The sequence below is a fragment of the Idiotropiscis lumnitzeri genome, chromosome 5, assembly GCF_059441095.1.
Source record: "Idiotropiscis lumnitzeri isolate Australia: NSW breed Sydney's pygmy pipehorse chromosome 5, RoL_Ilum_1.0, whole genome shotgun sequence".
In the NCBI taxonomy this organism is placed as follows: Eukaryota; Metazoa; Chordata; class Actinopteri; order Syngnathiformes; family Syngnathidae; genus Idiotropiscis; species Idiotropiscis lumnitzeri.
This window is the reverse complement of record NC_142395.1, coordinates 24040985-24055365: the sequence shown is the minus strand read 5'-3', so window position 1 is coordinate 24055365 and position 14381 is coordinate 24040985. Positions and strand designations below refer to the sequence as shown.

The following is a 14381-nucleotide window of genomic DNA, read 5'->3' as shown; positions in this document are numbered from 1 at the left end:
TATCGATATCGCTATCACCATTCTTCATGCTGCGTTTGCTATCGTATCGATGCTATGGATCGATCTTGTAGTATCGTACACCAGATTCCTCGCTTCTTCCGCGTACAAAAGCGCTGTCAGGTGGCGCTGTGCTCTCCCTTGATTTGCCCGCTGTCATCATGGCGAGTGTTCACACATCTTCCAGCAGGCCTTACCATTTACTGATCTTCGGAGCCTCTGGGTTCACGGGACAGTTTGTGGTGGAGGAAGTGGCCCGGACGGCGTCCGAGGGTCCGCGTGGGAACCTCAAGTGGGCCGTGGCCGGCAGGAGCAGGCAGAAGTTGGAACAAGTTCTGGAGCAGGCGGCCTCTGTTCTCGGTTTGTGCAATTTCGAAGTTACTTTAGTGGCTTTCTGAATTGAGTCCTGTTTTGTTTTATTCAACTTTTGCTGGTGAGCATTGACTTTTTACCGTACCGCATGCAATCTTGATCAATTAAATTGTCATTCTTAACTTATCTTATCTGATAGTGATAAACTGAAGAGGTGATTTGGACCCTCGCTGCTGAACTCCAAAGTACAAACCTAGTAACAACGCTAATCTCTAATCTAGGGTCAGATTTGAAAACATTTATTTTTGAACATTCATTGTTCTAAGATGACATCATTGGAACGTACTACAAAATGGAATCAGGTATGCCAGTAATTTTCCAGGTCGGCAATGGTCTCCATGCAACATTCTAAACATGGAAAGCAAAGCCCATCCATCACCCGATTAGAACCTAGGAACATTTCTGTGATCATGACAGTTACCAGAGGATTAGATGGGTATGGTTTGATCTTTTCTTTGAACCTACCCCCTCCCTTTTGTCTTTGTCTTTTGGGAGTGTGCAACAGCTGGTGGAACATACCAGTTTACTGTTGAAGCCCACCTCAGAACACGCGCACACAGTCACCAGTTTTGTAACTGTTATAAATTGTTGGTCCTTTTAATACTTTTCCCGATACACCATCAAATTGTCCAAAAAATAGTCATTGTTCACTTCATTTTAAACAAACAATGCATATCATCACAACAGTTGAATCCAGTTCCAGTCCTCCATATAGACTTTCCCCAGCTTTGCAAAGCAAGTGACTACTTTAGGAGTTATGTGTTTTTATCAGTGTTCATAGTGGCAGACTTTCTGCTACATTGCTTGTCAAGTACAGATCCTGTTTCAAGAAACGTAGCATAACTTTCACTACAATATGGATTAGTGTGACTGCCGTAAATCTTGTCCGACTGGCACTGAACAGCAGTTGGGGACAGAAACTCTAAAAACTAGGCCTTAATTGGCTTTAAAATGCCTTGCATCAATATTTCAAAATTTAGAAAAAATATCAGCACACGATAGGTGGGATTTTATGATCCTAAATAGTCTCAAATCGCCAAATAAAGGAACATACTTAAAAAATAAAACATGGAATGACTTTTATGGTATGTAGTCACGATAGCAGAACCAACAAAAGTTTTTAGTTGGGATTCTTAAAAGCAGATTAACGTCATATAGAGGAACTTTAGACAAGATGGGACATTGGAACATTGTGACGTTGGTCTTAAATTTAATTTCAAAAGTCTTGAGTTTAACTTTCCTGAAGCTGTTGGAACTCTTAAGGCTGCTAAGGGATGATATGCTTAAAAACTGGAAAGCCTAAACTGTCAAATTCTGGCGGGCTCACGTCTGTCTTAATAATGCCAGAAATTAAATGAAGAACTTGCAACTTGTTTCCATGTAAATGACCAAATGTGTTTACTCATCTTGTCAAGATTTAAACCACCCTGAAAGGGTCCTTGGTAACATTTTTAATAAACTGGCCCAATTAGTCAATCTTCAAATTAGTATCGCATCTGCGACTTGAAAATCACATTTTCCAACAGCTGGCATAATCATTTTATGGAAAATTTAATTAGTAAGTCAGCAGCTTCGTGCAGAAAATTTGAAAGCATTCAAACCCATCTCATGTCTTGGGTCGCACACCGCATTCTGAGTGTACTGATAATACCGCTGACATATTTTTCTTCCATGTACGTATGACACTTTAGCTCTTCCCGAGTGTGGTTTATTAGTGACAACAATTTTGGCGTCATTGTGGAATTTGCTGCATTATAGATGTCAGACTTTTGTTTTTAAATTAACAAAAAAAAAATACTTTTACAATGTAAAAAAAAAAAAAAATGTTCATTGCATTCATGTAAAAAGCAAAGTCAAAATGCTGCTTCGTTCTTTGATGTAGTGGATGTGTGAAGCCTTTAGTAGGTAGAAAACAGAATTTCGGATGAAATTGTGTGTGAATGTGACATGTTGTGTACGTGTAGAAGCTCAAGATTGCATTTTCTGTTGTATTTACGTTCGAATGCAGAAGAACTCACGCTGAACTGACATACTGTAGAAATGAAATGGAATGTCCATTATAATAATTTGAAAAAGGATGAAGAAAAGATGAGTTATTTTGGGGGGAGATTAAATATAATTATTGAACAAAAAGTTTGTGCTGAAATTAATTGACAGCTTAATAGGTGCACCTTATGTATTGAACTGAAAAAAGAAAAAAAATTTCCACGACAAATCAAATCCAGGTTTCTCCCGTGACTCTTCCTCTCCTTTTGAAAAAGAGTTGGGGAGAATCATGCCACCCCTGTTACTCTGAGGGTTCTGAACAAAGGATGAACTGGTTACTTTTGTCTGTTGGAATCCACTGAAGCTCCTCTCGCGTTGCAGGAAAGCCCGAGCTGAGGACCGAGGTGGACATCATTGTTGCAGATGTCGAGGAACCCGACTCTCTGGCGGCCATGTGCAAGCAGGCTGTCATTGTTCTCAACTGCGTGGGGCCTGTAAGTAGGACGGGCTTTTTGCCTTTTGTGGGTGCGTCTCATTAATTTATTTATTTCCTCCATCTTAGTCTGGCGACACTCGCATTTGTCGCAAACATTGCCATCATCCCCCCCCCCCCCCCCCCATGACTGGACATCTCACACACTGCAACATTCATTCATACAATGAAGACCACAGTCTGACCGCGCACAAAAAACACATTCTGTCCAGCCGTGCTGCTTTGCATCTGACAACTCATTCAGGTTCTTGTTTCAAACCGAAGTTTGCCTTTTCTGGTTCAATTTCTCTTGTGTGAATAGTACAGGTTTTTTGGCGAGCCAGTGATTAAAGCCTGTGTGGAGAATGGAGCCCATCATCTGGACATCTCTGGAGAACCTCAGGTAGGTTTTGGTGTGAGATGTTGCGGAGCAAAACGATCACATGATGCACAGTTTTAACTGCTGAAACAAGTGTGCTGTTTCATGGGGGGGGGGGGGGGGGGGAACTGCCTTCTGAGCTCAAATCTACTTTTCAAATCATATAAACGCTACTGAAGTGCAAATTAGATTTGAAACTGCAAATCACAAGACTAAGTTAACATTGATAAGTTCGCTTCCCAGAATTTTGTAAAGGAATACAAGTGCTCATAGCATTTCGTAAGATCTGAGCTCGTTGAGAAACTTGCTCTCCTACAAATGTCGCATTGAAGCAACGCTATTTTCATTTAATTCATGAATGTCCATTTGGATTTTGCAGTTAGAATTTTTTGGGGAGATATTTTTTTTCTACATTCATAAAATGCATTTAAATGCTAAATATGAGCATTAAACCGCGACTAATACAGAAGTTGTCATATTTACATTTATATATTGTTACGTCACCGACAGAGACCGACGAATGCGGCTCATGTAATTATGTAAACGCAAAGAAAACAAAATCTTCTCTTTTTAACATTCAAGCAAGAATATGCCAGCTGTCATCTGGGGAATTAGATTTTTTTTTTTTATGCCGTTTATGCCCAACTGTCTTTGAAGTGCTCTATTTCACGCGTTTGTGTGCAGTTTCTGGAGGGCATGCAACTCAACTACCATAACCTGGCTGCCGAAAGGGGCGTGTACATCATCGGAAGCTGTGGATTTGACTCCATCCCTGCTGACATGGGGGTCCTGTACACCAGGGACCAGTTCAAGGGTACAAGGACGTTCTTGCATGATTGCGACCGACCGTTGGATTCAATTTGCTGTTTGTTTGTTTTTTTGCCCAATTTAATATATTGTCACGTCGTCTTCAGGTACTCTCACTGCACTGGAGAGCTTCCTGACTGTCAACGCTGGCCCGGATGTAAGTGAAAACATGGCAGACAAGTCATTGCAAAAGATTTCCGCCATGTGACTGTACCGTTATGTGTTTTTATCTTCTCCAAACAGGGAGGATGCATCCACGATGGCACGTGGCAGTCGGCCGTCTACGGCTTTGCGGATAGCCAAAAGCTTCCGAGTCTTCGCCGGAAGTTTAACTACAAACCGTTGCCTTCTGTTGGCACCAAGCTGAAACGCAGGTATTGTATGTTGTACAGCTCAGCTTTTCAAGCTTTACAAAGCGACCCAGGCCCTGCTACAGATTGTTGGGGGGGGATCGTATCTACTTGTCTATCTTGGAAATCCCCACTATTTTGTGGAATGATGTGATGCCGTCACAGGAAAGTAGAGCCATGGTTTCCGTTTATTGAATGCTGGGAGAGCATCAAAACATGAGCTCTCCCCCGATAATCGCTGGTTCACTCTAGTGTATATTTATATCCAGAGTACATCACCGAACTGTGTCTTTTGCAGGGGTTTGTTGTTCTACAGTAATGAGATCCAGCAGTACACAGTGCCCTTTATGGGTTCTGATCCGTCGGTTGTCAAGAGAACACAGCGGTTCCTAGTGGAGGAATATCAAGACACTCCGGTTAGTTTTTATATATGAGTGTCAATTTATTTATTTATTTTTTGTGCATTTGACTTTTGTTGGTCCAACACACGGCCACATGAACTCACCACAAACCTTTCTCTGCTCCAGGTCCAGTATGGAGCCTACGCAGGTATCGGAGGTCTTGGCAGCGTCATCAAGTTGATGTTTGCCGGCATGTTGTTTTGGTTGTTGGTCAAGTTTAGTTTTGGACGCAATCTCCTTGTCAAGGTAAAGTGACAAATTTCACACTGAATATTCACATTTTGTGCTGAGTTTTTTTTTTTAATTTTCTTTCCTGTTACTTCCCAGCACCCAGAGTTCTTCTCCTTTGGACTCTTCTCTAAGGCTGGACCAACTCGGAAGCAGGTGAATGTGTACATTGAAAGAACAAAGCCAAAGATTTTAGAACTCTTTAGTTTAGCTTGTACAAGCAGCATATCCCAACATTTTATTGAGCCATGGCATATTCTACATAAAAAAAAAAAAAAAGTATTCTGAGCTTATGATGAGCTTGTCTCTATAAATGTTGTAAATTCTAAATTTTGGTCACTAACTGTTGAATGAAACATATTGATTTTTATTGCAAAAGTTAAATACTGTAAAACTGAACTGTACTTAGGTGATTCTTTGCTGTGCCATTAGAGGGAGCCCATAAACCGCACTTTGAGAATCGCTGCACTAAACACCAGCTCTACTGTGTATGCTTTTCAGATGGAATCGTCCTCATTTCGGTTTGCTTTCTACGGAGAGGGTTACACTGAGGGTCTGGACCCCACCCAAGGGAAACCTAATGGCAAGATTTGCACCCTAGTTCAAGGACCAGGTAAGCGATACCACTTTTGTTTGAGATCTACATTAAAGTTGTTTTCAATTCATAAAGCTCTCAATTGTTGTTTACTTTTTACACACATTAACATTGTTTCTGCCTTTTTAGAATGTGGCTATGTGGCCACACCCATTGCTTTGGTGCAGGCAGCTCTGACAATCCTCAACGAATCGACAGCCTTGCCCAAGAGGTGAGTCATCAACCCCAAAAAATGCAAACGTGCAAGTTTAGTTTTGAACTCTATTATTCTCCCCATACATAATGTTGATGGTATGGAACACATATCAGCACAAACAGTGTGCAGCAGTGCACTTATTTCATATTTGTAGCCTAGGAGTTTGGTATAAAACCCCTTTTTATTTTTTTTCTTACTAGTGGAGGAGTGTACACACCAGGAGCTGCCTTTGCAAAAACCACCCTGATCAAGCGTCTCGACAAACATGGCATCCAGTTCTCTGTCATCTAATAAGGTTCCCCGCACAACTTGGAAGTGTTTGAAAGCAGCTGCAGAATAACAACTACAATGTTTCCAGTTTAGGAAAGCTCATTCAACATTGACTTACGTTCCAACAACGCTTTTGTAACCATTGTTTTTGCACTTTTTTCTCCGCAGAATGCATCATTAACAACTCACTGCTTGCAAAGATAGGCACTTAGCATGATCAAGTACGAGCATGATCTTGAGTTAAAAAAATAAGAGGATTCAATCCAGGATTTTGTTCTTATACAATCATAATTCTGTTTCAACATGACAGCTTTCGAAGCACTACGAAGGCAGTTTGTGTGCTGGAGAGAATAGCAGCATCAAGTGTGTGCGTGTGTGTGCATGCTAACTTTTGAGGCATCTTCTACTTATTTTGGGTAAAAAAATGTTTGGAATATCACCATAGTTATCTTGTCCAAATATGTGTTTGTATGAATGAGTGTTGATTGTGCACAAAATGTAATATTACGAAACGCTTCTGGACAAGTCTCTTTTGTGGTCTGGAATGATGTCAAACAGTGTGTCGATCTTACTCCAGACTTGTTTTGCAACCAAATGTGAGTCAAGTGAGCAGATAGCAGGTTTGATGGATTTGTCGCTTTGTGTGATGCATTTTGCTGTGTGTTGAATAAAGCCAGCTCCTCAGATGTCTTGTGGATTTCATAATGCTAATGGCTCTTCTTGGAAGAATTCCACCAATGCGGTGTTCACAAATATTTAGCTCAGTTTCATAAAATTAAAGATGGTGCTTCGAAAAAAATCTAAAATGTATACAAAAGAATCTTCAGATCTAGAAGCCACCCAGCTGAGTTGCCTTGATTGAGACAAATGTTAAAAAAAATTACACAAATATTTGTAATTATTTTTGGATAATTCTGTTATTCAATGGCCTTATTTTAGCAAATTATTTTTTTCCAAATAGCATTTTTTTTGTGAGTTGACTTTGTTAGTAAAGCTATGGGAACACTTATTGGTGGTAAAAAAAAAAAAAGTCAGTGCAAATTCAGGGGTCTTCAATCCTGTTCCTCGAGAGCCGCTGTCCTGTTTTCCATCCGTCCCTGCTGCAACACACCTGATTCAAACGATCAGGATCGTTATGCAGTTGCAGACCCTGCTGATTATCGATGATTTGAATTAGATGTGTTGCTGCAGGGAGTGATGGACAACATGCAGAACAGCGACCTCGCGGAACAGGATTGAAGACAGCCGATATATCCTGTAACTTTCATTTCTGTAGTATGTACCGTTTTACTTAAAGCAGTTGAATAACTGTGCTTCTACTGAATTACAGAGTGAGTACTTTTGCCACATTTGCTTCTCTAATTTGTATTCCATTTGACAAGGTGATCGTTCCCCAAGTTTGCGCAACATACTGGTAACAAAGACACCTACTGGTAGAAGCAGGGAATGTAACTCAGAATCAACAGGAAACATTTCATTAGAAATGAAATGCAAATATTTATTTATAAAAATACAGTCCTTTCCTGTAAATAAACTCTCAATTGCTTAAAAAAAACACATAACTCACACTATTGCTCTTGGCAGTGATGAGCAAGTATCCACATTAAATTGGAAACACGACTGTCCGCGACGATGTCTGCTTCATCTGAGGTTGGTTGTTCATTCAGTCTCTTGATTGAGCAGTTGATGAGAGTAGATGACATCCTCATAGTGGTATTTTTCAGCTATGCTCATGATGGAGTTGTGGCATCGTATTCTACTCAGAATTTGCAGCACTTCAACCACTGCAAGCCTGAAGACGAGAACAAACATGGATTACTCCATAAATACATCCAGAATAATAAGCATTGCTAAACTACCAATACCTCGTGTCTGGAGCATCAGGAGGTTGTTGTTTACAAATGTGGTGAGCCTTCTGAATGAGGTGATTTTTGAAAGACTGGAGCTGAGGCAAACATTCATTCTCTCCTTGGAACCAACTGGTTGGCAGGCTATCGGCGATCTTCACAGAGTCAGGATAATGCAAGTTTACGCCAGAAAATTTAAAAAATGTGACCTCTTCCAATTCCCCTATTAAGAAAGAAACCATATTCATACCCTTTTGCATGCATGAAGGTCATTGTTGGACAGCGTCTGGCTGCAAAGGGTGATCATCAGGTATCTGCACAACAGTTTGTCCAACATCAGCTCCTTCAGTGCAGAATCAGGCAGCAGTGAATGCCATTTTCCCATGTTTCCTAGCAGCTAGCACAAGCATTGAAAAAAAATCCATGAATTAACATGCTCACGAGAAATGATGGAAAAATCTTGACTGGCATCAGGCAGAATCATACAAAACTGATCAACTATTAAAATGGGATTGTCAGAGCGAGCAAACCATTTTCAGCACTTTCAATTGCACAGTAATGGGTTAAAAAAAAACAAGACACACATACTCATGTGGACTGACCAATACCATAGATTAGTGGGAAAAAAATAGAAATTGATTAAATAGTGACAACCAGACGCCAGCAATATGTAATAATAGCGTTATCATACCTTAATGGCCATCCAGAACTGTTGATTCCTAAAGTGACTCTGTGGAGACAGCCTGTCCTCTAGGAGCCTAATAAAGCAAAAAATGAAAAGTGATTTTAATAACATGATTTAATCTAAGCATGGAGCGGGGGGAAAAAAGCAAAAGGAAACAAACTAACTTTTTGGGGTACAGCGGAATGAAAACGTCTTCATCTACACAGTTCCTCAGTCGGCCAATGACCGCCTTGGTCAGCGTCTGTGGACATGAATGCACATAATGGATGCAGTCTCACGGGTATGAACTACTTTAAAATACACAAGTCACAAATAGTTCTGGATATTCTAGCATTTCAGCACTTTTTGCACAACATGTCCTCTATAGCCGAATGGATAAAGAAATACAGGTCATCTCCTGGTTCAACTGGAATTGGAATCTAAACAGTCCTTTTCATCATGCTGATCATATTTTAACATCATGAGACTAACATGACACCTAACAACTAATCAAAAGTAATCCACCATTCCGGGAAGTGGCCAAGAAACCTAGAGTGTCACTGTTTGCTGATGACACACTGTCATCAGCACATGACAACAAAGAGAGACTGAAAGAATTACAGAAACACACAGTATTGGACATCATTTAAAATTCATTGAACCAGGAAATGTTGTGGTCCATGGACCTTAACGCATGTTGTTCATTTTGCCCTTGTCAGAAAACAGCAAGTTGCAAAAAGGTTTGAAACACTGGACATGGGCAATCAAAAGTTCAAACTAAGTTCACCTGTAAAGGTTATCGTGTAATTTAGTTTCATCCTGGAGTTTTACCAGAAAGCTGAACATCCCCAAATTTGTGCCAGGAGTATGCGTTTCAAAACAAGCTTACCATGACCGGCTTGCTCAGGTCGCCTTCAAAGATTGAATAGTCCTCCCTCAGCCGGTGACACAGCTCGGTGAGACAGGCTGACTGACGGAGGGACATGGGGTCCCAAAGCAGCTCCACAAAGGCTAAACACAGAAATTAGAAATTAGAAATCCCTTTATTGTCATTGTACTCAAGTGTGCAACGAGATTAGAAGAGAGTGCAGTTTTGTTTTTGTTCCCCTTGCAACACTGGCCCAAAAAAAAAGTACATAAGAATGGGTGCGTGTGCTACCTGTTATTTTGGGTATGACTGTCCTTTCGATGAGATTAGAAAGCATCTCTCTGTCTAAGTGCTCTAAATCCTCATGACCGTGGCCGTGACAAAAGGTCTCCACAGCAGTGAACCAGGGGAGCTGTTCGAAGACCACGCTGGCATCCTGACACACAAAAAGAGATCCTAAGTCGCCTGAAATTGACTGCACGTGTCGTGATGTGTTCTGAACATATCAGCACCTTTAGAGGATTCCATCCAAGCATCTGATGCCTTATGATGGGGTGAAGCAACTTGGGCAGACACAGAGAGATGTAGGCACTGTGGTAAGAGTCCGAGTAGAAGCTTCTCCACTCCTCAAAGCGAGACAAAATCCTTTTAACGTCATGGAAGTCATCATGAACGTCCGAAAAGACCTCCTGGGACCTCAGCAAAAGGGCAGCTAGAGTGAGAACAGAAATACATTTTCATCCACATTTCAAGTGGACACAAAGTTAAGAAATGTTTTTTTCTTACATGTCTCCTTTTCCAGATGTTCTTCCTCCTCACTTGAAAGCGGTGCATCTTCAGGTATATCGCAGTCTGACACAGGTTTATCAGAGGTGCCTTCCACCCTGCAGTGTGAGAAGTACATCACACAAAGATGTCAAATTATAGTTATTTACTGGACATGCATTCCAGCTTGAACTTCAGCTTTACAGAAGCTCCGGGTGATGTGAAGACAAACATTGACGCAGTGGAATCAGTCCGAATAAAGGTATTTATGATGAACCAATGGCAACAAAAGGATCATTATTGTTCTCAACTGCTTTCAGCACTTTGTTAACATCAGAATCAGAAATCCCTTTATTGTCATTGTACTCAAGTGTGCAACGAGATTAGAGATCTTGTGGCACCAAATGCGCAAAGGTGAGTTTTTCTCTGAATAACCGAGGATATGTTTCACAGGGAAACAAAACGCAAATTGATCAATTTATAAATAGCAAACTAGGACCAGGAAAATGAATAACATGATCAAGCATGTGACAAAAGTACCTTCCCTAGTAGTTAATGTGAGGGGCATTTATGATATTATCACTGCGTTCAGTGCAATTGGATAACAATACAAGAGCTGTGCAAGCAATTCAACACCTCTGCTCAATTTCTGTGGCTTTGGTCTGGATGTATCTCATGTTGCAGCTGGTGAGTGTATGCCGCAGTATTACGGCAAAAGGTGTGTAAACATGTTGTCTAATTTATGTGACGTGTACACATAAATTATAACTGAATCTAACTCACCTCTCAGTGCCAGCTCCATTGGTGGAGTCACAGCTGAGCTGTTGAAGGTGCTGGGCATGCTCCTGGATCTTCTGTCGTCTCTGGGCACACAGCGCCTCCATCTGGCTCGACAGTAGCGTGTGCAGCTCCAGCTCCAAGGAGTTGATTTCAACAATCTGCACTCAAAAAGAGCCTCGAGTTAGATAACTAACTGAAATATGACATATAAATACGTTGGCATTGTGTGCTTTATGTAAACAATTCCAATGGTGTCTTTACCTTCTCCCGCAGACACTCCACTAAATTGTGGGTAAAGAGGGTCATATCTCTGTAAAACTTTAGTTGTTTCTCTGATGAGTTTTCCTCCAGGGATTCCACAGAGGTTTTAGCACTCTCCGCATCTCCCTCCATCCGACTCAGCTCGGCCCGCCGTGCACTGTGTACCTCCTTCAGGGAGTCTAGTCTGCATACAAACATGATCATCTGGAGCACTTAAACCCCTCGTCAAAGTGGGAATAATGCATCTAAGAGACATTCACATACTTTCCAGCTATCCTCCTCTTAACCATTGAGACAGTGACAGAAGGGAGCATCTTTGGGATTTTGAGTCCTGTTGATTTCTTCTTATGTCTCAGATGTTCATCGCGCTGGAAGCTACTGCTGCTGTAGCTGCTGGACTCACTGCCAGAGGGGCTCTGAGGGCAAAACGAAGCAAGAAAAACTGTCAGGCAACTTCAATTGTTGGAATGGAATTTAAATCCGTTCATTCTATCCCTCCAAAAGCCACCATGTTTTTCCATCATGTTTTGAACAAAGAAACATTGCAATGTGTTGTAAAATAAAACAATAAAAAAAAAAAAAGAATGAAGAAAAACTTGTTTTATGAAGTGCAATTACCATACCTACTGCAGTAAGTATGTTGATTGTGTGCGTTTAAGAAGCATGGCCTTGTGAGTGAAGTCAGGAACTGAAGTCTGTTACGCTTTACCGACTAAAGGAACAAGAAATCTTCCTACCTCTCCACCAGGCCCTCTTTTGACTCCTTTCTCAATTTGTGTCTCCTCCCAAAGCTGCTGCTCCTCTTCCTCACTCCCTGACAGACTGCCAACACCTTCGCCTGACACACAAACAACATCACTTGAAGTACAATCAACGTAGACCTGTGTAAAACAGAACAAACTGTAAAGCCATATAAACTAAAAATAATGTCCTTCTATTAATTAGATTATCCATACATCCTCTTTAGTAGTGAGACCAAATTAGATTACTTGTTTGTAAAAAAATGACAACTTCTGTTTCTTACACACCGAGTTTCTCCGCGATCCTCTCCTTGATGCTTTTTAATCGCGGTGCAAACTCAATTCTTTTCTCGTGATCATCTGGCTCATCATCGTCATCATCAACCCTGTTTTCATCTTCCTGCTCCTCCATTTCCTCCTTGTGGTAGCGCTCTGGGGTGCTACCCAAGGAGCTTCGGCCATCTTTGTCCAGGGGAATAAACTCTTTCTTGGCTCTAGTGTTACGCCGCTGCCGCTTGGCTGCTTCAATCGCTCTCGCATTGGGGATTACAACTGTACACGGAAAAAACACATGACACATTTGCTCCAAATATTGTTGCATCCTATGACAGATAAGCTTTGCAATGACAACCACTTACTTGGTTTAATAGCAGAGTAGCTGCATTTGGAACTAGATGAAGAGGAACTTGCAGCTCCATCATCATCCTCCTCCTCCTCCAGCTGCTCCTCCTCATCCACATCATCATCATTCACCACTTCCTCATCATTGTCATCACTTGGGTGATAACTATGTGGTGATGCTTGACTGTCATCATCTTGCCTGACAGAGACAGATGTGATTATCCCTTCTGGTTCTGGCAAACAGGAGACAAATGTCATAATTAGTTAACTCCATAAAAGCACAACATCTTGGCGATGTTCAGAGCATTGATTTCCAACTACTGTGCCGACAGCGTGCAGTGGCATATCCTCACGTGTGCTGCAGGAACTTATCCAGTTTCACTGAACTGGTCAGAAAATGATATAACACGATTTTTCGTCGTTAAGTCTATATATCAGTAGTGTTTACTTCAGTAACATGTAGAACAGTAAAATACACTTCAACTGGAACAAAAAGCCAGGCTTAAGCTGTTTTGTCCCACATAGTCTAAGTGGACCAAGATCGGGGAATTATTCCATCAAACAGAAGTATGTGATTATTTGCAAACAGCACACATTCCCACCATGCAGATCAGGCTTTTGCCACCACCAAAAATCAGGATACAAGTTACAAATTCCCTCTTTGGCCAAATTGTGCAAAAAGCAGTTGTGCTGAATTGAAGTTATACCAGCGTTGTGGTTGTTCCTCGTTGGTGGAACTTCCTTTTTCCTTATTTGGAACAACACGGCTTTATCGGCAGACTTCTTTAGTTTAAACTCCGGTTCCAGAGCTGAAAAAAATGAGATACAATATTCAGTGACAACTAACGTTAACAGTTACGATGGTATTATAACTGAACGTTGCTCTAATGCTGTCTAACTTGTAATCTACTACAGGACCAATGTTTGACAGTGACGTTCCCCACATTCAGATATATTTACGTTCTTTTTCGTCAGAGAAACTGAGGACTGTGCTTGTTTTCTTCTTCAAGCCATCGTGGCCTTTATCATTTTCTTCGTTGCCTTCGTCGTCTGCCCTCATCGGGGATGTTTCCACTTCTTCATCCACCTTTGATGGAGTCACTTCACGCTTTGAGCTGCACGATATCCCACGAGAGGGACCAAGTCTGAGCGACTTGTTAGCCACAACCGCCGCCGTCTTCTCTGGCAATGCAGAATTTGCACTGCTCCCAGGGGTTTCCTCCTCATCGCTCGAGTCCCCTTTTCTCTGTCGAAAATTTCTCCTGGGCTTTTTGTTGAACATTTTGAAACCCTCAATTGACAGGTGAACGTCTGGATTTCGGAGAAGACGCAAAACAAAATACGTCACGTCGAAAAGTGTGTACAAGTGTCGTAATAAGGACGTAAACGCATCTTAGTGCACTATGGGTCGTGTAGTCCAATTTAACCTTGAGCGCGTTGACGCCACATTGGTTGCTGAGATATTTGAACGATCTGCCAAATTGTTTATGTCAGTGTGCGCTGTTTACTAAATTGATAAGCATCTCTCTCTCTCTCTCTCTCTCTCTATCTCTCTCTCTCTGTCTCTCGCTCTCTCTCTTCTGTCTCTCGCTCTCTCTCCCTCTCTCTCCCCCTCTCTTTTCTTTTTAACCCCCAAGCGATTACATATCAATGATTTGGTAGAGGCTCATATTTTTAAAACTGTAAAACAGTTTTCTGGGTAAAACAGCAAGCAAATTTCACCACTTTGACACATTCAACATGGCGGCGACGTTTACGTACAAATCATGACAAAGCAGAGTT

The 14381-nt window shown here is 41.4% G+C and overlaps 2 protein-coding genes across 2 annotated transcripts; one reads left to right on the top strand and one right to left on the bottom strand.

Moving 5' to 3' along the window:
- The first annotated feature begins 86 nt into the window (after nt 1-86).
- On the top strand, nt 87-6739 carry LOC148337380 (saccharopine dehydrogenase-like oxidoreductase). Its single transcript, XM_088295739.1, has 12 exons — nt 87-357; nt 2737-2849; nt 3150-3230; nt 3891-4020; nt 4121-4170; nt 4257-4387; nt 4662-4779; nt 4891-5010; nt 5092-5148; nt 5494-5605; nt 5717-5798; nt 5984-6739. Exons 1-12 carry the CDS (start codon nt 159-161, stop codon nt 6072-6074), a joined length of 1284 nt encoding a protein of 427 aa, XP_088151865.1. The 5' UTR covers nt 87-158; the 3' UTR covers nt 6075-6739.
- A 792-nt stretch (nt 6740-7531) lies between these two features.
- Nucleotides 7532-14119, bottom strand: gcfc2 (GC-rich sequence DNA-binding factor 2). Its single transcript, XM_088296333.1, has 17 exons — nt 13560-14119; nt 13307-13408; nt 12617-12832; nt 12267-12530; nt 11976-12076; nt 11503-11654; nt 11239-11422; nt 10981-11135; nt 10219-10316; nt 9945-10144; nt 9724-9868; nt 9454-9575; nt 8750-8826; nt 8592-8658; nt 8151-8297; nt 7919-8055; nt 7532-7845 (listed from the first exon to the last, which is right to left on the bottom strand). Exons 1-17 carry the CDS (start codon nt 13879-13881, stop codon nt 7713-7715), a joined length of 2622 nt encoding a protein of 873 aa, XP_088152459.1. The 5' UTR covers nt 13882-14119; the 3' UTR covers nt 7532-7712.
- Nucleotides 14120-14381: the final 262 nt, after the last annotated feature.